Here is a 21,735-nt window from a genome sequence, read left to right as displayed (position 1 = left end):
GACGGCATTAGGGACATTTCTATCACAAACCGGGTGACACTAAGGGGCCCATCTGTCATTCACTGGCATATACCGGCAAATACGAAGTATCACCCGAATTTACCATGGAGGGGCTGCATAGATATCTCTATATCTGCCACACACCCAACACTTCTTACAGCAGCACTCCCTGCCACACTGTCCCCCCGCAGCCGGCTTATACCCCCCACACTGTCCCCCACAGCCAGCTCATGCACCCCACACTGTCCCCCACAGCCAGCTTATACCCCCCACACTGTCCCCCACAGCCAGCTTATACCCCCCACACTATCTCCCGCAGCCAGCTTATACCCCCCACACTGCCCCCCATGCTGGACAGCTTTATTCTCACACTGCAATGTAGCTCTGAGCTAGGACACACCCCTCCCACACCTAACTCTCTGCACATGTTACATCTGCACCCTGCAGTGCAGCACAGTGTTACCCAGGTGCTCAGTTACTGGCAGAGGCGTATCTAGGGTAGGGCGAGTGGGGCACGTGCCCTGGGCGCCTTGGCAGGCACAGGAGAGGGGGGCATCACTCGCCCCCGTCAACCTGAAATGTGAGGGGAGGAGAGCGCAGCGTCTCTCCCTCCCCTCACCGCCGCTGCCAGCAGCGCTGCTGTGTCCAGTCTCCGGCATTAGCCAATCAGAGCTTGCGGACCGGCTCCTGATTGGCTGCCGGTCCGCGAGCTCTGATTGGCTAGCGAACCGGCGCCAGACAGCCGCCGGAGACCTGGAGCGGTGAGGGGAAGGAGAGGCGCTGCGCTGCGCTCTCCTCCCCTCACATAACAACAAGCGGCCGGTGAGTGACCGGGGAGGGGAGGGGGGGGGGGGGCGGGCGCCATGCACAGCACCAAATGGGGCATGTAACTGGCACTGAGTGGGGCCTGGCACTGTGGGGCATATAACTGGCACCAAATGGGGCATGTAACTGGCACTGTGGGGCATGTATCTGGCACTGTGGGGCATTGTAACTGGCACTGTGGGGCATGTAACTGGCACTGTGGGGCAATGTAACTGGCACTGTGGGGCAATGTAACTGGCACTGTGGGGCAATGTAACTGGCACTGTGGGGCATGTATCTGGCACTGTGGGGCATGTATCTGGCACTGTGGGGCATGTATCTGGCACTGTGGGGCAATGTAACTGGCACTGTGGGGCATTGTATCTGGCACTGTGGGGCAATGTATCTGGCACTGTGTGGCATGCATCTGGCACTGTGGGGCAATGTAACTGGCACTGTGGGGCAATGTAACTGGCACTGTGGGGCATGTACCTGGCACTGTGGGGCAATGTACCTGGCACTGTGGGGCATTGTATCTGGCACTGTGGGGCAATGTAACTGGCACTGTGGGGCAATGTAACTGGCACTGTGGGGCAATGTAACTGGCACTGTGGGGCATGTACCTGGCACTGTGGGGCAATGTAACTGGCACTGTGGGGCATGTATCTGCCACTGTGGGGCATGTATCTGCCACTGTGGGGCAATGTATCTGGCACTGTGGGGCAATGTATCTGGCACTGTGGGGCATGTATCTGGCACTGTGGGGCAATGTAACTGGCACTGTGGGGCAATGTAACTGGCACTGTGGGGCAATGTAACTGGCACTGTGGGGCAATGTAACTGGCACTGTGGGGCAATGTAACTGGCACTGTGGGGCATTGTATCTGGCACTGTGGGGCTGCGGGCAATGTATCCGGCACTGTGGGGCTGCGGGCAATGTATCCGGCACTGTGGGGCAATGTATCTGGCACTGTGGGGCAATGTATTCGGCACTGTGGGGCAATATATCCGGCACTGTGGGGCAATGTATCTGGCACTGTGGGGCAATGTATCTGGCACTGTGGGGCATGTATCCGGCATTGTGGGACAATGTAACTGGCACTGTGGGGCATTGTATCTGGCACTGTAGGGCAATGTAACTGGCACTGTGGGCCATTTTCAGTGGCCACACCCCTTCTGGAGCGTGGCCACACCCCTTCTGGAGTGTGGCCACACCCCTTCTGGAGTGTGGCCACGCCCATTTTGACGTGCGCGCACATACTTCTTTTAGTGTGTTTATTTTTTTATTTTATTTTATTTATTTATTTATTTTGGGGGGGCGCGCCATTTTCCATCTTGCCCTGGGCTCCGAAAACCCTAGCTACGCCTCTGGTTACTGGCTGCTTCTGCATGTAGCTCACACATGCTGGCCAGCTTTATCCTCACACTGCAATGTAGCTCTGAGCTAATACACGGCCATGCACTCCCAGATGTATAATTTATATATACAAGCTTGTATATATATATATATATATATATATATATATATAAAATGGATGAGTGTGACTGAGACGGTAACTGTAGACCAGACTCATGATCCTCTAATGACGGCTCCGTTATGTAACATAAAAGTGGGAAGTAGAGAAACGTGTATCAGCGTCATAGAAGCAATTTGTCTGAATCGCGGATGAGTCGCCATAAAAGTTTCATCAGGTTTATTTTATGCACAGAAACCATCAGAGCTCAGATCCCGGAGAGGGAGGAAGACACAGAGGAGGAAGAGCACATCCCCCGCTAGTTATACAGTACCTGATCCCCGCGCCAGCCGCTGCGCCTTCCTCTCCGACAGAGAATTATTTTCATAGAACTTCTGATTTTCTCTGGAATGTTGGAAACTGACAAAGTTCTGAGACTTGGTGTAAATGACGAGATCGGAGAGCAGCGCTGCGATTGGCTGTTTTACCTGCGGAGAACGGATTACAGTTATTATATGTTACCGGCAGCAACAGATAGATGATAACTATATATAATGTAGCAGACACGTCTGGTGAGATCCTTCATCCGTGACAGCTGGTCTATGGGGGTCATTCAGATCGGATCGCACGCTGCCGTTTCTCGCAATGCTGCGACCAGGTCTGAATTATGCCCTTCCCGCCGGCGTCTCGCTGGGCGCTTGGATACTGTTATCCTGTGACCTCAGTGTGTCATTATCCTGTGACCTCAGTGTGTCATTATCCTGTGACCTCAGTGTCAGTGTGTCATTATCCTGTGACCTCAGTGTGTCATTATCCTGTGACCTCAGTGTCAGTGTGTCATTATCCTGTGACCTCAGTGTGTCATTATCCTGTGACCTCAGTGTGTCATTATCCTGTGACCTCAGTGTGTCATTATCCTGTGACCTCAGTGTCAGTGTGTCATTATCCTGTGACCTCAGTGTGTCATTATCCTGTGACCTCAGTGTGTCATTATCCTGTGACCTCAGTGTGTCATTATCCTGTGACCTCAGTGTGTCATTATCCTGTGACCTCAGTGTCAGTGTGTCATTATCCTGTGACCTCAGTGTCAATGTGTCATTATCCTGTGACCTCAGTGTCATTATCCTGTGACCTCAGTGTCAGTGTGTCATTATCCTGTGACCTCAGTGTGTCATTATCCTGTGACCTCAGTGTGTCATTATCCTGTGACCTCAGTGTGTCATTATCCTGTGACCTCAGTGTCAGTGTGTCATTATCTTGTGACCTCAGTGTGTCATTATCCTCTGACCTCAGTGTGTCATTATCCTCTGACCTCAGTGTCAGTGTGTCATTATCCTGTGACCTCAGGTATCAGTGTGTCATTATCCTGTGACCTCTGTGTCAGTGTGTCATTATCATGTGACCTCAGTGTCAGTGTGTCATTATCCTGTGACCTCAGTGTCAGTGTGTCATTATCCTGTGACCTCCGTGTCAGTGTGTCATTATCCTGTGACATCAGTGTCAGTGTGTCATTATCCTTGTGACCTCAGTGTCAGTGTGTCATTATCCTGTGACCTCAGTGTGTCATTATCCTGTGACCTCAGTGTGTCATTATCCTGTGACCTCAGTGTGTCATTATCCTGTGACCTCAGTGTGTCATTATCCTGTGACCTCAGTGTCAGTGTGTCATTATCCTGTGACATCAGTGTCAGTGTGTCATTATCCTGTGACCTCAGTGTCAGCGTGTCATTATCCTGTGACCTCAGTGTCAGTGTGTCATTATCCTGTGACATCAGTGTCAGTGTGTCATTATCCTTGTGACCTCAGTGTCAGTGTGTCATTATCCTGTGACCTCAGTGTGTCATTATCCTGTGACCTCAGTGTCAGTGTGTCATTATCCTGTGACCTCAGTGTGTCATTATCCTGTGACCTCAGTGTGTCATTATCCTGTGACCTCAGTGTGTCATTATCCTGTGACCTCAGTGTGTCATTATCCTGTGACCTCAGTGTCAGTATGTCATTATCCTGTGACCTCAGTGTCAATGTGTCATTATCCTGTGACCTCAGTGTCATTATCCTGTGACCTCAGTGTGTCATTATCCTGTGACCTCAGTGTCAGTGTGTCATTATCCTGTGACCTCAGTGTGTCATTATCCTGTGACCTCAGTGTGTCATTATCCTGTGACCTCAGTGTCAGTGTGTCATTATCTTGTGACCTCAGTGTGTCATTATCCTCTGACCTCAGTGTGTCATTGTCCTCTGACCTCAGTGTCAGTGTGTCATTATCCTGTGACCTCTGTCAGTGTGTCATTATCCTGTGACCTCAGGTATCAGTGTGTCATTATCCTGTGACCTCTGTGTCAGTGTGTCATTATCATGTGACCTCAGTGTCAGTGTGTCATTATCCTGTGACCTCAGTGTCAGTGTGTCATTATCCTGTGACCTCCGTGTCAGTGTGTCATTATCCTGTGACATCAGTGTCAGTGTGTCATTATCCTTGTGACCTCAGTGTCAGTGTGTCATTATCCTGTGACCTCAGTGTGTCATTATCCTGTGACCTCAGTGTGTCATTATCCTGTGACCTCAGTGTGTCATTATCCTGTGACCTCAGTGTCAGTGTGTCATTATCCTGTGACATCAGTGTCAGTGTGTCATTATCCTGTGACCTCAGTGTCAGCGTGTCATTATCCTGTGACCTCAGTGTCAGTGTGTCATTATCCTGTGACATCAGTGTCAGTGTGTCATTATCCTTGTGACCTCAGTGTCAGTGTGTCATTATCCTGTGACCTCAGTGTGTCATTATCCTGTGACCTCAGTGTGTCATTATCCTGTGACCTCAGTGTCAGTGTGTCATTATCCTGTGACATCAGTGTCAGTGTGTCATTATCCTTGTGACCTCAGTGTCAGTGTGTCATTATCCTGTGACCTCAGTGTGTCATTATCCTGTGACCTCAGTGTGTCATTATCATGTGACCTCAGTGTCAGTGTGTCATTATCCTGTGACATCAGTGTCAGCGTGTCATTATCCTGTGACCTCAGTGTCAGCGTGTCATTATCCTGTGACCTCAGTGTCAGTGTGTCATTATCATGTGACCTCAGTGTCAGTGTGTCATTATCCTGTGACCTCGGTGTCAGTGTGTCATTATCCTGTGACATCAGTGTCAGTGTGTCATTATCCTGTGACCTCCGTGTCAGTGTGTCATTATCCTGTGACCTCAGTGTCAGTGTGTCATTATCCTGTGACCTCCGTGTCAGTGTGTCATTATCCTGTGACATCAGTGTCAGTGTGTCATTATCCTTGTGACCTCAGTGTCAGTGTGTCATTATCCTGTGACCTCAGTGTGTCATTATCCTGTGACCTCAGTGTGTCATTATCCTGTGACCTCAGTGTGTCATTATCCTGTGACCTCAGTGTCAGTGTGTCATTATCCTGTGACATCAGTGTCAGTGTGTCATTATCCTGTGACCTCAGTGTCAGCGTGTCATTATCCTGTGACCTCAGTGTCAGTGTGTCATTATCCTGTGACATCAGTGTCAGTGTGTCATTATCCTTGTGACCTCAGTGTCAATGTGTCATTATCCTGTGACCTCAGTGTGTCATTATCCTGTGACCTCAGTGTGTCATTATCCTGTGACCTCAGTGTCAGTGTGTCATTATCCTGTGACATCAGTGTCAGTGTGTCATTATCCTTGTGACCTCAGTGTCAGTGTGTCATTATCCTGTGACCTCAGTGTGTCATTATCCTGTGACCTCAGTGTGTCATTATCATGTGACCTCGGTGTCAGTGTGTCATTATCCTGTGACATCAGTGTCAGTGTGTCATTATCCTGTGACCTCAGTGTCAGTGTGTCATTATACTGTGACCTCAGTGTCAGTGTGTCATTATCCTGTGACATCAGTGTCAGTGTGTCATTATCCTGTGACCTCAGTGTCAGTGTGTCATTATCCTGTGACCTCAGTGTGTCATTATCCTGTGACCTCAGTGTGTCATTATCCTGTGACCTCAGTGTCAGTGTGTCATTATCTTGTGACCTCAGTGTGTCATTATCCTCTGACCTCAGTGTGTCATTATCCTCTGACCTCAGTGTCAGTGTGTCATTATCCTGTGACCTCAGGTATCAGTGTGTCATTATCCTGTGACCTCTGTGTCAGTGTGTCATTATCATGTGACCTCAGTGTCAGTGTGTCATTATCCTGTGACCTCAGTGTCAGTGTGTCATTATCCTGTGACCTCCGTGTCAGTGTGTCATTATCCTGTGACATCAGTGTCAGTGTGTCATTATCCTTGTGACCTCAGTGTCAGTGTGTCATTATCCTGTGACCTCAGTGTGTCATTATCCTGTGACCTCAGTGTGTCATTATCCTGTGACCTCAGTGTGTCATTATCCTGTGACCTCAGTGTGTCATTATCCTGTGACCTCAGTGTCAGTGTGTCATTATCCTGTGACATCAGTGTCAGTGTGTCATTATCCTGTGACCTCAGTGTCAGCGTGTCATTATCCTGTGACCTCAGTGTCAGTGTGTCATTATCCTGTGACATCAGTGTCAGTGTGTCATTATCCTTGTGACCTCAGTGTCAGTGTGTCATTATCCTGTGACCTCAGTGTGTCATTATCCTGTGACCTCAGTGTCAGTGTGTCATTATCCTGTGACCTCAGTGTGTCATTATCCTGTGACCTCAGTGTGTCATTATCCTGTGACCTCAGTGTGTCATTATCCTGTGACCTCAGTGTGTCATTATCCTGTGACCTCAGTGTCAGTATGTCATTATCCTGTGACCTCAGTGTCAATGTGTCATTATCCTGTGACCTCAGTGTCATTATCCTGTGACCTCAGTGTGTCATTATCCTGTGACCTCAGTGTCAGTGTGTCATTATCCTGTGACCTCAGTGTGTCATTATCCTGTGACCTCAGTGTGTCATTATCCTGTGACCTCAGTGTCAGTGTGTCATTATCTTGTGACCTCAGTGTGTCATTATCCTCTGACCTCAGTGTGTCATTGTCCTCTGACCTCAGTGTCAGTGTGTCATTATCCTGTGACCTCTGTCAGTGTGTCATTATCCTGTGACCTCAGGTATCAGTGTGTCATTATCCTGTGACCTCTGTGTCAGTGTGTCATTATCATATGACCTCAGTGTCAGTGTGTCATTATCCTGTGACCTCAGTGTCAGTGTGTCATTATCCTGTGACCTCCGTGTCAGTGTGTCATTATCCTGTGACATCAGTGTCAGTGTGTCATTATCCTTGTGACCTCAGTGTCAGTGTGTCATTATCCTGTGACCTCAGTGTGTCATTATCCTGTGACCTCAGTGTGTCATTATCCTGTGACCTCAGTGTGTCATTATCCTGTGACCTCAGTGTCAGTGTGTCATTATCCTGTGACATCAGTGTCAGTGTGTCATTATCCTGTGACCTCAGTGTCAGCGTGTCATTATCCTGTGACCTCAGTGTCAGTGTGTCATTATCCTGTGACATCAGTGTCAGTGTGTCATTATCCTTGTGACCTCAGTGTCAGTGTGTCATTATCCTGTGACCTCAGTGTGTCATTATCCTGTGACCTCAGTGTGTCATTATCCTGTGACCTCAGTGTCAGTGTGTCATTATCCTGTGACATCAGTGTCAGTGTGTCATTATCCTTGTGACCTCAGTGTCAGTGTGTCATTATCCTGTGACCTCAGTGTGTCATTATCCTGTGACCTCAGTGTGTCATTATCATGTGACCTCAGTGTCAGTGTGTCATTATCCTGTGACATCAGTGTCAGCGTGTCATTATCCTGTGACCTCAGTGTCAGCGTGTCATTATCCTGTGACCTCAGTGTCAGTGTGTCATTATCATGTGACCTCAGTGTCAGTGTGTCATTATCCTGTGACCTCGGTGTCAGTGTGTCATTATCCTGTGACATCAGTGTCAGTGTGTCATTATCCTGTGACCTCCGTGTCAGTGTGTCATTATCCTGTGACCTCAGTGTCAGTGTGTCATTATCCTGTGACCTCCGTGTCAGTGTGTCATTATCCTGTGACATCAGTGTCAGTGTGTCATTATCCTTGTGACCTCAGTGTCAGTGTGTCATTATCCTGTGACCTCAGTGTGTCATTATCCTGTGACCTCAGTGTGTCATTATCCTGTGACCTCAGTGTGTCATTATCCTGTGACCTCAGTGTCAGTGTGTCATTATCCTGTGACATCAGTGTCAGTGTGTCATTATCCTGTGACCTCAGTGTCAGCGTGTCATTATCCTGTGACCTCAGTGTCAGTGTGTCATTATCCTGTGACATCAGTGTCAGTGTGTCATTATCCTTGTGACCTCAGTGTCAATGTGTCATTATCCTGTGACCTCAGTGTGTCATTATCCTGTGACCTCAGTGTGTCATTATCCTGTGACCTCAGTGTCAGTGTGTCATTATCCTGTGACATCAGTGTCAGTGTGTCATTATCCTTGTGACCTCAGTGTCAGTGTGTCATTATCCTGTGACCTCAGTGTGTCATTATCCTGTGACCTCAGTGTGTCATTATCATGTGACCTCAGTGTCAGTGTGTCATTATCCTGTGACATCAGTGTCAGCGTGTCATTATCCTGTGACCTCAGTGTCAGTGTGTCATTATCCTGTGACCTCAGTGTCAGTGTGTCATTATCCTGTGACCTCAGTGTGTCATTATCATGTGACCTCAGTGTCAGTGTGTCATTATCCTGTGACATCAGTGTCAGCGTGTCATTATCCTGTGACCTCTGTGTCAGTGTGTCATTATCCTGTGACCTCTGTGTCAGTGTGTCATTATCCTGTGACCTCTGTGTCAGTGTGTCATTATCCTGTGACCTCTGTGTCAGTGTGTCATTATCCTGTGACCTCGGTGTCAGTGTGTCATTATCCTGTGACCTCAGTGTCAGCGTGTCATTATCCTGTGACCTCAGTGTCAGTGTGTCATTATCATGTGACCTCAGTGTCAGTGTGTCATTATCCTGTGACCTCGGTGTCAGTGTGTCATTATCCTGTGACATCAGTGTCAGTGTGTCATTATCCTGTGACCTCAGTGTCAGTGTGTCATTATCCTGTGACCTCAGTGTCAGTGTGTCATTATCCTGTGACATCAGTGTCAGTGTGTCATTATCCTGTGACCTCAGTGTCAGTGTGTCATTATCCTGTGACCTCTGTGTCAGTGTGTCATTATCCTGTGACCTCTGTGTCAGTGTGTCATTATCCTGTGACCTCTGTGTCAGTGTGTCATTATCCTGTGACCTCTGTGTCAGTGTGTCATTATCCTGTGACCTCGGTGTCAGTGTGTCATTATCCTGTGACCTCTGTGTCAGTGTGTCATTATCCTGTGACCTCGGTGTCAGTGTGTCATTATCCTGTGACCTCGGTGTCAGTGTGTCATTATCCTGTGACCTCTGTGTCAGTGTGTCATTATCCTGTGACCTCGGTGTCAGTGTGTCATTATCCTGTGACCTCGGTGTCAGCGTGTCATTATCCTGTGACCTCAGTGTCAGCGTGTCATTATCCTGTGACCTCAGTGTCAGTGTGTCATTATCCTGTGACCTCAGTGTCAGTGTGTCATTATCCTGTGACCTCAGTGTCAGTGTGTCATTATCCTGTGACCTCAGTGTCAGTGTGTCATTATCCTGTGACCTCAGTGTCGGTGTGTCATTATCCTGTGACCTCTGGTATCAGTGTGTCATTATCCTGTGACCTCTGTGTCAGTGTGTCATTATCCTGTGACCTCAGTGTCAGTGTGTCATTATCCTGTGACCTCAGTGTGTCATTATCCTGTGACCTCAGTGTGTCATTATCCTGTGACATCAGTGTCAGTGTGTCATTATCCTGTGACCTCAGTGTCAGTGTGTCATTATCCTGTGACCTCGGTGTCAGTGTGTCATTATCCTGGGACCTCAGTGTCAGTGTGTCATTATCCTGTGACCTCGGTGTCAGTGTGTCATTATCCTGGGACCAGAAGTGTCAGTGTGTCATTATCCTGTGACATCAGTGTCAGCATTGTCAGGCTCCAGAGCCTTACCTCCGACGGGTGCTCCCGCGGGTTGCCGTCCCGCTGGTTGGCGCGGCTGCGGCGGCAGGGAGCTGCTGGCGGCGGGTCCTCCTGGACGGATGTGCGGCTGCCAAGGGTCGGGGGCCGAGTGTCTGGAGAGCCGGGCGCTGTGGCGGGGATCGCTGCGGTAAGGTCTTCTAGTGGTGACACAGTATAGTGTGTCAGAGACAGAAGCTGGCTAACGCTGTGTGCTAACAGCTAAGTATGTCTCCTGTGCTGGGGGCAGCCATGTTGGAGACCAGAGTATTACCAATGACGTTTCCAATCTGTGTCCAGCCAATCCTGCGTGTTCTCCCCTTACATAAGGGGGCTGGCTCAGAGGGAGAGTGCCAATGATTCATGTTACCTCCTTGTGAAAGGTTCTCCAGCTCTGTGCTCCCAGGATACTTCTGGTTCCCTGGTCCTGGTTGCTCTCATCCATCGGTTACCTAAACGCTGCTGAAGTCCTGCTGTCTAAGTCTGTTGGCACTCATGGAAGCGCTCACGGGGTCCCAGGTCGTAGAGTAGCTCCAGGTGCTAACGGCGGTTCCCGCAGATGTCTTCATTTCTTCAAAGTCCAAGTTCTTCAGCCTCATCTTTCAATCACAAACCAGTCTTAATTTCTTCAAAGTCCAAGTTCTTCAGCCTCGTCTTTCAATCACAAACCACAGTCTTCATTTCTTCAAAGTCCAAGTTCTTCAGCCTCGTCTTTCAATCACAAACCACAGTCTTCATTTCTTCAAAGTCCAAGTTCTTCAGCCTCGTCTTTCAATCACAAACCACAGTCTTCATCTCTTCAAAGTCCAAGTTCTTCAGCCTTGTCTTTTAATCATAAAACACAGTCTTCAGTTCTTCTTTACCGGAGTTCTTCAGCTTCACTCTTCAAGTCATTTAACCATAGACTCTAATTCTTCCAGCTTCTTCAATTTCTCCAATATTCGTGTACAGCCTGTTATTCATTAAAACTACAGTTATCTTCCTACGAAGTCCTCCTTTTCTTTACGCCCTCCGGCCAACGTTACTACTTAGTTTGGCTTCCACCCCATGAGGAGGAATTACATTCAGATACTCGTTTACTCTCCTCACAGGTAGCTGTCCCTTCAGCCAAAACTCGGTTGTCGGAACTCCAACTTACGGCGAGTGTGACAGTAAGCACTGGCCCAATGGATCCAGCAAGTGAGCAGGCTACCGGGGGCGATGCCTCTGTGGATATTCTGTCTCGTCTAAATAAACAGGAGGCCATGCAGGCACAGATTGTACAGTTCATGGAGAATATGTCCACTCATTTGGATTCTCTTCATGCAGCCATTTCCACATCTCAGACTCCGGTTCCAGCTTCCAATCCACCAGCACCTAATCCTCTAGTGTCGATTCCAGTTCCTCGTTTACAACTACCATCACCCAGTAAATTTGACGGTAATCCAAAGCAATGCCGAGGGTTCCTCAATCAATGTGAAATCCAGTTTGTGCTCCAGTCAGCTAACTTTCCGTCTGATCGGACCAAAATCGCATACATCATTTCACTTCTGACCGGACCAGCTCTGGATTGGGCTTCACCCTTATGGGAGAGAACTGATCCCATACTCTCGAATTACCCGGAATTCGTGGCAACTTTTCGTAAAATCTTTGACGAGCCAGGCCGGACCACCTCTGCCTCTTTGGAGATTCTGCGTCTGCGTCAGGGAACCCGCTCCGTCGCCCAGTACGTGATCCAATTCCGTACCCTGTCTTCCGAAGTAGGCTGGAATGAAGAGTCTCTCATTGCTGCCTTTTGGAACGGTCTCTCCGACAAAATTGAAGATGACCTGGTCACTCAGGATGTGCCAGTAAAGCTCGATCAGCTTATTTCTTTATGTAACAAGATTGATCTAAGATACAAGGAGCGCAGTCTTGAGAGAACAAGGTTCGAGCGATCCAAACCTCGGGCCTGTCCCACTCCTAGACCATCCTCACCGTCAACTGAAGAACCCATGCAGGTCATCCGCTCCCGTCTCACCAATGAGGAACGTCAAAGACGCAGACAGGGCAACCTCTGCATGTATTGTGGGGCGGCTGACCACTTTGTTAAGTCTTGTATTCAAAGACCGAGAAACTCCCGCTCCTAGCTTACGCAGGAGAAGTAAAGCTAGGAGCATTCCCCAACCAATTTTCCAGGAAGGAATCACTGTTGGCTGATTGTCTGGAACTTCCCTCTACCTCCCTTCATGTTGCAGCACTTTTGGATTCTGGAGCTGCAGAGAGTTTCATTACTTCCGCCTTAGTCCGACAGTCTGAAATATAAATCATTCGTTTGGAGCGAGCTATCTCTATCACCGCGGTTGACGGAAGTTATATCCCTGAAGGGATCATCACCCACCGTACAGTTCCTCTGAAGATGAAAGTTGGTATTCTCCATTCTGAAGTTATCTCTTTCCTGGTAATTCCCAAAGACTCTCAAAAAATAATCCTAGCATTCCCGTGGTTGCAGGAGCACAACCCCCGCTTGGATTGGCAAACTATGGATGTACTCGCCTGGGGGGAGTCGTGTTCTCAAAGCTGTTTATCCACCATCAAGTCACTCTTAACCCTACACTCCACTGATCTCCCAGCTGCCTATCAGCCCTTTCTGGACGTGTTCAGTAAGCAAGGGGCGGATACCTTGCCTCCCCACCAAAGTTGGGACTGCCCTATTAATTTACTGCCTTGGAAAACACCTCCCAGAGGCCGAACGTACCCTTTATCTCTTCTGGAAACCCAAGCGATGTTTGAATATATACAGGAGAATTTGGCCAAAGGGTTCCTTCGCCCTTCCTCTTCTCCAGCTGGGGCAGGGTTTTTTTTTTTGTTAAGAAGAAGGACGGAGGCCTACGGCCTTAGTTACAGTTAAGAATAGACACCCCTTGCCCTTGATTCCCGAACTATTTGACCGAGTAAGGGGGGCTACCATTTTTACTAAATTGGACCTGCATGGAGCTTATAACCTTATACGCATTCGCACAGGAGACGAGTGGAAGACAGCGTTCAATACTCGCGACGGGCATTACGAATATCTGGTGATGCCCTTTGGCTTATGCAATGCTCCAGCAGTCTTCCAGAATTATGTCAACAAATTATTCCGTGATCTCCTTTATAAGTGCCTGGTTGTGTATCTGGACAATATTCTAATATTTTCCAAAGATCTGAAAGTCCATCGGGAACAGGTCAGAGAAGTCTTGAGACGTCTAAGGGAAAATCGACTCTTTTGTAAACTGGAGAAGTGCACGTTTGAAGTTTCCTCCATCCCTTTCTTAGGTTACATCATTTCCGGGAGGGAATTACAGATGGATCCTGCCAAAGTCCAAGAAATCAGAGATTGGACCCTTCCTACCACTCTGAGGGGAATCCAGCGTTTTTTAGGCTTCGCCAATTTCTATAGGAAGTTTATTAAAGATTATTCCTCCATCATTGCCCCGATTACAGCACTAACAAGAAAAGGGTCTAATTCTGCAGCTAGGCCACCTGAGGCACTAAAACCCTATTTGTTTCTAAAAGAGGCCTTCATGTCTGCTCCTATCCTTCGGCAACCTGATCTCAGTCGTCCTTTTCAGGTAGAGGTGGATGCTTCTTCAGTAGGAGTGGGGGCCATCTTATCCCAGTACTTTGAGGATCAGAAAGCTCATCCTTGTGCTTATTTTTCCAGAAGATTCTCTCCGGCAGAACAAAACTACGCCATTGGAGAACAATAATTGCTTGCCATAAAACTTGCTTTTGAAGAGTGGAGGTACTTGCTGGAAGGAGCTCAGCACCCAATCTCAGTAACCATAGATCACAAAAATCTTTATATCTTCAGACCGCCCGATATTTAAACCCACGGCGAGCCAGGTGGGCACTGTTCTTCTCCCGTTTTTCATTCAAGCTCAGTTATTGTCCAGGGTCTCTTAATCAGAAAGCAGATGCGCTCTCTTGCTCATTGAGTTCAGATGAGTCCACAGATCTTCCGGACAGAAAATTCATCCTAGATCCTGCCTCCTTTGCTGCAACTCGTACTACTTCGCTTTCTCCACCGGGAAAAACCTTTGTTGCACCAGAACTCCGAAAAAGAAAAAGACTGCTCACGTGGGCTCATACCTCACCTTGTATGGGACACGCAGGTAGCCTCAAGACTCTTAAGTTCATCTAACGCTCCTATTGGTGGCCTTATCTGAAGACAAATGTTTTGGAATTCATAGCTGCCTGCCCAAAGTGCGCCCAACATAAAAGCCTAAGAGGATCACCATAGGGTCTTCTTCATCCGCTATTGGTTCCACAAAAACCCTGGACACACATCTCCATGGATTTTATAACTGACCTACCTGTCTCCAGAGGACGAAACACCATTTGGGTCATTGTGGACCGATTTTCCAAAATGGCGCACTTTGTCCCACTCACAGGTCTTTCAACCGCTCCACAACTATCAAAATTGTTCATATCAGACATCTTCCGGTTACATGGACTTCCACAAGAGATAGTTTCCGATGGAGGGCCTCAATTTGTGGCTAAATTCTGGAGAGCACAGAGTTCAGCTCTTGGAATGGAATTAAGTTTCTCCTCTGCATACCATCCCCAAACGGATGGCCAGACAGAGAAAGTGAACCAAGACTTAGAGACTTTCCTACAACGCTTCATGTCTTCCTCTCAGGACGATTGGCTGGACTATCTTCCATTCACTGAATTTGCTCACAATAATCTCTACCATTCCGCTACCCATTCCACACCCTTTTATGTGAATTATGGACTTCATCCAAGTGTTCCTGCTTTCCAATCTCTTCCAGCTCTCAAAGTACCTGCCGCAGAGTTAGCCCTTCAGCAATTCACTAAGATGTGGAAACAAGTTCATGAGGCTCTACTTAAAACATCCAATAAATACAAATTTTTTGCAGATCGGAAACGGAAGTCTGTCCCTAGTCTCAAAGTGGGTGATCAAGTCTGGATTTCTACTCGAAACTTAAGACTCAAGGGGGGTCATTCCGAGTTGTTCGCTCGTTGCCGATTTTCGCTATATTGCAATTAGTCGCTTACTGCGCATGCGCTTAGTTATTTTACACAAAAGTTAGGTATTTTACTCACGGCATAACAAGGTTTTTTTCATCGTTTTGGTGATCGTACTGTGATTCACAGGAAGTGGGTGTTTTTGGGGGCGGAAACTGGCCGTTTTCTGGGAGTGTGCGAATAAACGCTGGCGTTTCTGGGAAAAATGCGGGAGTGTCTGAAGAAACGGGGGAGTGTCTGGGTGAACGCTGGGTGTGTTTGTGACGTCAAACCAGGAACGAAACTAACTGAACTGATCGCAATGGCTGAGTAAGTCTGGAGCTACTCAGAAACTGCTAAAAAATTTCTATTCGCAATTCTGCTAATCTTTCGTTCGCAATTCTGCTAAGCTAAGATACACTCCCAGAGGGCGCGGCTTAGCGTGTGCAATGCTGCTAAAAGCAGCTAGCGAGCGAACAACTCGGAATGAGGGCCAAGGTCCCTTCCAAGAAATTTGCCCCCAGACTCATTGGACCATATCCTATTGAAAAAGTATTGAATCCAGTAGCATACAAAGTGACGTTGCCTCCGTACTTGAAGATCCCAAATGAATTTCACATCTCCTTACTGAAGCTTCTCATACTTAACCGTTGTCAGGCTGCACTCCCTAGACCTCCCAAGGTGCAGGCTGCTCAAGGAGAAGAATTTGAAGTTCATAGGATCCTTGACTGTCGTAAAAGATATGGTCGTCTCCAATATCTTATTGATTGGAAGGGATATGGACCAGAGGAAAGGTCCTGGGATTCTGAAGAGGACGTCAATGCTCCAAGATTAGTCCGGGCCTTTCATACCAAGAATCCGATAAAAGCACAAGGGTGTTTAGAGCCCACCCTAAAAAGGGGGGGTACTGTCAGGCTCCGGAGCCTTACCTCCGGCGGGTTGCCGTCACGTTGGTTGGTGCGGCTGCGGCGGCAGGGAGCTGTTTGCGGCGGGTCCTCCTGGACGGATGTGCGGCTGCCAAGGGCCGGGGGCCGAGCGTCTGGAGAGCCGGGTGCTGCGGCGGGGATCGCTGTGGTAAGGTCCTCTAGTGGTGACACAGTATAGTGTGTCAGAGACAGAAGCTGGCTAACGCTGTGTGCTAACAGCTAAGTATGTCTCCTGTGCTGGGGGCAGCCATGTTGGAGACCAGAGTATTACCAATGAAGTTCCCAATCTGTGTCCAGCCAATCTTGCGTGTTCTCCCCTTACAAAAGGGGCTTGGCTCAGAGGGAGAGTGCCAGTGCTTCAAGTTACCTCCTTGTGAAAGGTTCTCCAGCTCTGTGCTTTGTTGCACCAGAACTCCGAAAAAGACTGCTCATGTGGGCTCAAACCTCACCTTGTATGGGACACGCAGGTAGCCTCAAGACTCTTAAGTTCATCCAACGCTCCTATTGGTGGCCTTATCTGAAGACGGATGTTTTGGAATTCATAGCTGCCTGCCCAAAATGTGCCCAAAATAAAAGCCCAAGGGGATCACCATCGGGTCTTCTTCATCCACTATCGGTTCCACAAAAACCCTGGACACACATCTCCATGGATTTTATAACTGACCTACCTGTCTACAGAGGATGAAACACCATTTGGGTCATTGTGAACCGATTTTCCAAAATGGCGCACTTTGTCCCACTCACAGGTCTTCCAACCGCTCCACAACTATCAAAATTGTTCATATCAGACATCTTCTGCTGGCGGCGGGTCCTCCTGGACGGATGTGCGGCTGCCAAGGGCTGGGGGCCGAGGGTCTGGAGAGCCGGGCGCTGCGGCGGGGATCGCTGCGGTAAGGTCCTCTGGTGGTGACACAGTATAGTGTGTCAGAGACAGAAGTTGGCTAAAGCTGTGTGCTAACAGCTAAGTATGTCTCCTGTGCTGGGGGCAGCCATGTTGGAGACCAGAGTATTACCAATGAAGTTCCCAATCTGTGTCCAGCCAATCCTACGTGTTCTTCCCTTACATAAGGGGGCTGGCTCAGAGGGAGAGTGCCAGTGCTTCAAGTTACCTCCTTGTGAAAGGTTCTCCAGCTCTGTGCACCCAGGTTACTTCTGGTTCCCTGGTCCTGGTTGCTCTCATCCATCGGTTACCTAAACGCTGCTACAGTCCTGCTGTCTAAGTCCGTTGCCACTCGTGGTAGCGCTCACAGGGTCCCAGGTCGTAGAGGGGCTCCAGGTGCTAACGGCGGTTCCCGCAGATGTCTTCATTTCTTCAAAGTCCAAGTTCTTCAGCCTCATCTTTCAATCACAAACCACAGTCTTCATTTCTTCAAAGTCCAAGTTCTTCAGCCTCGTCTTTCAATCACAAACCAGAGTCTTCATTTCTTCAAAGTCCAAGTTCTTCAGCCTCATCTTTCAATCACAAACCACAGTCTTCATTTCTTCAAAGTCCAAGTTCTTCAGCCTCATCTTTCAATCACATACCACAGTCTTCATTTCTTCAAAGTCCAAGTTCTTCAGCCTCATCTTTCAATCACAAACCACAGTCTTAATTTCTTCAAAGTCCAAGTTCTTTAGCCTCGTCTTTCAATCACAAACCACATCTTAATTTCTTCAAAGTCCAAGTTCTTCAGCCTTGTCTTTTAATCATAAAACACAATCTTCAGTTCTTCTTTACCGGAGTTCTTCAGCTTCACTCTTCAAGTCATTTAACCATAGACTCTAATTCTTCCAGTTTCTTCTACTCCTCCAATATTCGTGTACAGCCTGATTATTCATTAAAACTACAGTTATCTTCCCACAAAGTCCTCCTTTTCTTTACGCCCTCCGGCCAACGTTAACACTTAGTTTGGCTTCCACCCCATGAGGAGGAATTACATTCAGCCACCTCGTTTACTCTCCTCACAGGTAGCTGTCCCTTCAGCCAAAACTCGGTTGTCGGAACCCCAACTTACGCCGAGTGTGACAAGCGTGTCATTATCCAGGGACCAGCAGTGTCAGTGTGTCATTATCCTGTGACCTCAGGTGTCAGCGTGTCATTATCCTGGGACCTCAGTGTCAGTGTGTCATTATCCTGTGACCTCTATGTCAGTGTGTCATTATCCTAGGACCTCAGTGTCAATGTGTCATTATCCTGTGACCTCAGTGTCAGTGTGTCATTATCCTGTGACCTCAGTGTGTCATTATCCTGTGACCTCAGGTATCAGTGTGTCATCATCCTGTGACCTCAGTGTCAGTGTGTCATTATCCTGTGACCTCAGATGTCAGCGTGTCATTATCCTGGGACCTCAGTGTCAGTGTGTCATTATCCTGTGACCTCAGTGTGTCATTAACCTGTGACCTCAGGTGTCAGCGTGTCATTATCCTGTGACCTCTGTGTCAGTGTGTCATTATCCTAGGACCTCAGTGTCAGTGTGTCATTATCCTGTGACCTCAGTGTGTCATTATCCTGTGACCTCAGTGTGTCATTATCCTCTGACCTCAGTGTCGGTGTGTCATTATCCTGGGACCTCAGTGTCAGCGTGTCATTATCCTGTGACCTCAGTGTCAGTGTGTCATTATCCTGTGACCTCAGGTATCAGTGTGCCATTATCCTGTGACCTCAGTGTCAGCGTATCATTATCCTGGGACCTCAGTGTCAGTGTGTCATTATCCTGGGACCTCAGTGTCAGTGTGTCATTATCCTGGGACCTCAGTGTCAGTGTGTCATTATCCTGTGACCTCAGTGTCAGTGTGTCATTATCCTGGGACCTCAGTGTCAGTGTGTCATTATCCTGGGACGTCAGTGTCAGCGTGTCATTATCCTGTGACCTCAGTGTCAGCGTGTCATTATCCTGTGACCTCAGGTATCAGTGTGCCATTATCCTGTGACCTCAGTGTCAGTGTGTCATTATCCTGTGACAGTGTCAGCGTGTCATTATCCTGGGACCTCAGTGTCAGCGTGTCATTATCCTGGGACCTCAGGTATCAGTGTGTCATTATCCTGGGACCTCAGTGTCAGCGTGTCATTATCCTGTGACCTCAGTGTCAGCGTGTCATTATCCTGGGACCTCAGTGTCAGTGTGTCATTATCCTGTGACCTCAGTGTCAGTGTGTCATTATCCTGTGACCTCAGTGTCAGTGTGTCATTATCCTGTGACCTCAGTGTCAGTGTGTCATTATCCTGGGACCTCAGTGTCAGTGTGTCATTATCCTGTGACCTCAGGTATCAGTGTGCCATTATCCTGTGACATCAGTGTCAGTGTGTCATTATCCTGTGACCTCAGTGTCAGTGTGTCATTATCCTGGGACCTCAGTGTCAGTGTGTCATTATCCTGTGACCTCAGGTATCAGTGTGCCATTATCCTGTGACCTCAGTGTCATTGTGTCATTATCCTGTGACCTCAGTGTCAGTGTGTCATTATCCTGTGACCTCAGTGTGTCATTATCCTGTGACCTCAGTGTCGGTGTGTCATTATCCTGGGACCTCAGTGTCAGTGTGTCATTATCCTGTGACCTCAGGTATCAGTGTGCCATTATCCTGTGACCTCAGTGTCAGTGTGTCATTATCCTGTGACCTCAGTGTCAGTGTGTCATTATCCTGTGACCTCAGTGTGTCATTATCCTGTGACCTCAGTGTGTCATTATCCTGTGACCTCAGTGTCAGTGTGTCATTATCCTGTGACCTCAGTGTCAGTGTGTCATTATCCTGTGACATCAGTGTCAGTGTGTCATTATCCTGGGACCTCAGTGTCAGTGTGTCATTATCCTGTGACATCAGTGTCAGTGTGTCATTATCCTGTGACATCAGTGTCAGTGTGTCATTATCCTGTGACCTCAGTATCAGTGTGTCATTATCCTGTGACCTCCGGTATCAGTGTGTCATTATCCTGTGACCTCCGGTATCAGTGTGTCATTATCCTGTGACCTCCGGTATCAGTGTGCCATTATCCTGTGACCTCAGTGTCAGTGTGTCATTATCCTGTGACATCAGTGTCAGTGTGTCATTATCCTGTGACATCAGTGTCAGTGTGTCATTATCCTGTGACATCAGTGTCAGTGTGTCATTATCCTGTGACCTCAGTGTCAGCGTGTCATTATCCTGGGACCTCAGTGTCAGTGTGTCATTATCCTGTGACCTCAGTGTCAGTGTGTCATTATCCTGTGACCTCAGTGTCAGCGTGTCATTATCCTGTGACCTCAGTGTCAGTGTGTCATTATCCTGTGACCTCAGTGTCAGCGTGTCATTATCCTGTGACCTCAGTGTCAGCGTGTCATTATCCTGTGACCTCAGTGTCAGTGTGTCATTATCCTGTGACCTCAGTGTCAGTGTGTCATTATCCTGTGACCTCAGTGTCAGCGTGTCATTATCCTGTGACCTCAGTGTCAGCGTGTCATTATCCTGTGACCTCAGTGTCAGCGTGTCATTATCCGGTGACCTCAGTGTCAGCGTGTCGTTATCCTGTGACCTCAGTGTCAGCGTGTCATTATCCTGTGACCTCAGTGTCAGTGTGTCATTATCCTGTGACCTCGGTGTCAGTGTGTCATTATCCTGTGACCTCAGTGTCAGTTCTGGCGGAGCCATTACCCAGTGATTAGTGGGAAGAGCGCGCCGCTTTTATCCTCACAGAGAGCCGTGGCTGGAACTGCAGCAGCAGGAATGAAACTGCCAGGATGACGGAACGCTTATTGTTAAATGCAAACACACATTAATATGATTTCAGCAGCGGAGATTATATTCAATTACAGGATTATCCGGCAGGAGCGTCGCGCAGCAGACAAAACAGAAAATGAGTTTTTGTAGAAGTTCCCAACGTCGCGGTTTATTACAGAGACGGAGCAGCGGCATAATGTGCGCAGTAACACACGCCGTAATGGCAGCAGCTATGCGGTGGCGCTTGGTAAACTCTCCATCTGCAGATCAGCACATGGATCGCAGTTATTACATAAGTCAACGCGTCCTCAGCTATAAATTAGGGACATGCAGATCCCAAAATATGTTCTATGGCTCCGCAAAGAGAAACACTGGTAATCAGGGCAGTGTTACAGACCCTGTGCAACGCAATACACTGAGACCCCTACCCAGCCGCTCACAGCCAATACATAACACAATACATATCTGACCCCTCCTGAGGTCCCGCACCATCTCTCCATGCTTCCATACAGTGACTGGCTGTCAGCTCTCTGATTGGTAGATAGCTCCAGCCATCTACCAATTACCATGCTGACAGCCATTCACTGTCTGGCTGCAGGCTGGGAGGCAGGTAGAGCGTGTTTCACTCTGATTGGTGGATAGCTCCAGCCATCTACCAATCACCATGATGACAGCCACTCACTGTCTGGCTGCAGGCTGGGAGGCAGGTAGAGCGTGTTTCACTCTGATTGGTGGATAGCTCCAGCCATCTACCAATCACCATGCTGACAGCCATTCACTGTCTGGCTGCAGGCTGGGAGGCAGGTAGAGCGTGTTTCACTCTGATTGGTGGATAGCTCCAGCCATCTACCAATCACCATGCTGACAGCCATTCACTGTCTGGCTGCAGGCTGGGAGGCAGGTAGAGAATGCTG

At 48.3% G+C, this 21,735-nt stretch overlaps 1 protein-coding gene across 4 annotated transcripts in view; it reads right to left on the bottom strand.

Moving 5' to 3' along the window:
- The window catches only part of PLCZ1 (phospholipase C zeta 1), a 138,762-nt gene that overhangs the window by 42,917 nt on the left and 74,110 nt on the right, over nucleotides 1-21,735 (bottom strand). For all 4 annotated transcript variants that reach the window (XM_063930642.1, XM_063930645.1, XM_063930643.1 and 1 more), the window contains one exon: nucleotides 2,593-2,746. In XM_063930642.1, the coding sequence (XP_063786712.1) occupies nucleotides 2,593-2,746 (154 nt within the window). The remainder of the gene's footprint in view (nucleotides 1-2,592; nucleotides 2,747-21,735) is intronic.

Source organism: Pseudophryne corroboree, chromosome 6, assembly GCF_028390025.1.
Source record: "Pseudophryne corroboree isolate aPseCor3 chromosome 6, aPseCor3.hap2, whole genome shotgun sequence".
In the NCBI taxonomy this organism is placed as follows: domain Eukaryota; kingdom Metazoa; phylum Chordata; class Amphibia; order Anura; family Myobatrachidae; genus Pseudophryne; species Pseudophryne corroboree.
The sequence above is the reverse complement of the archived record's forward strand: the minus strand, read 5'-3'. Positions and strand labels throughout refer to the sequence as shown.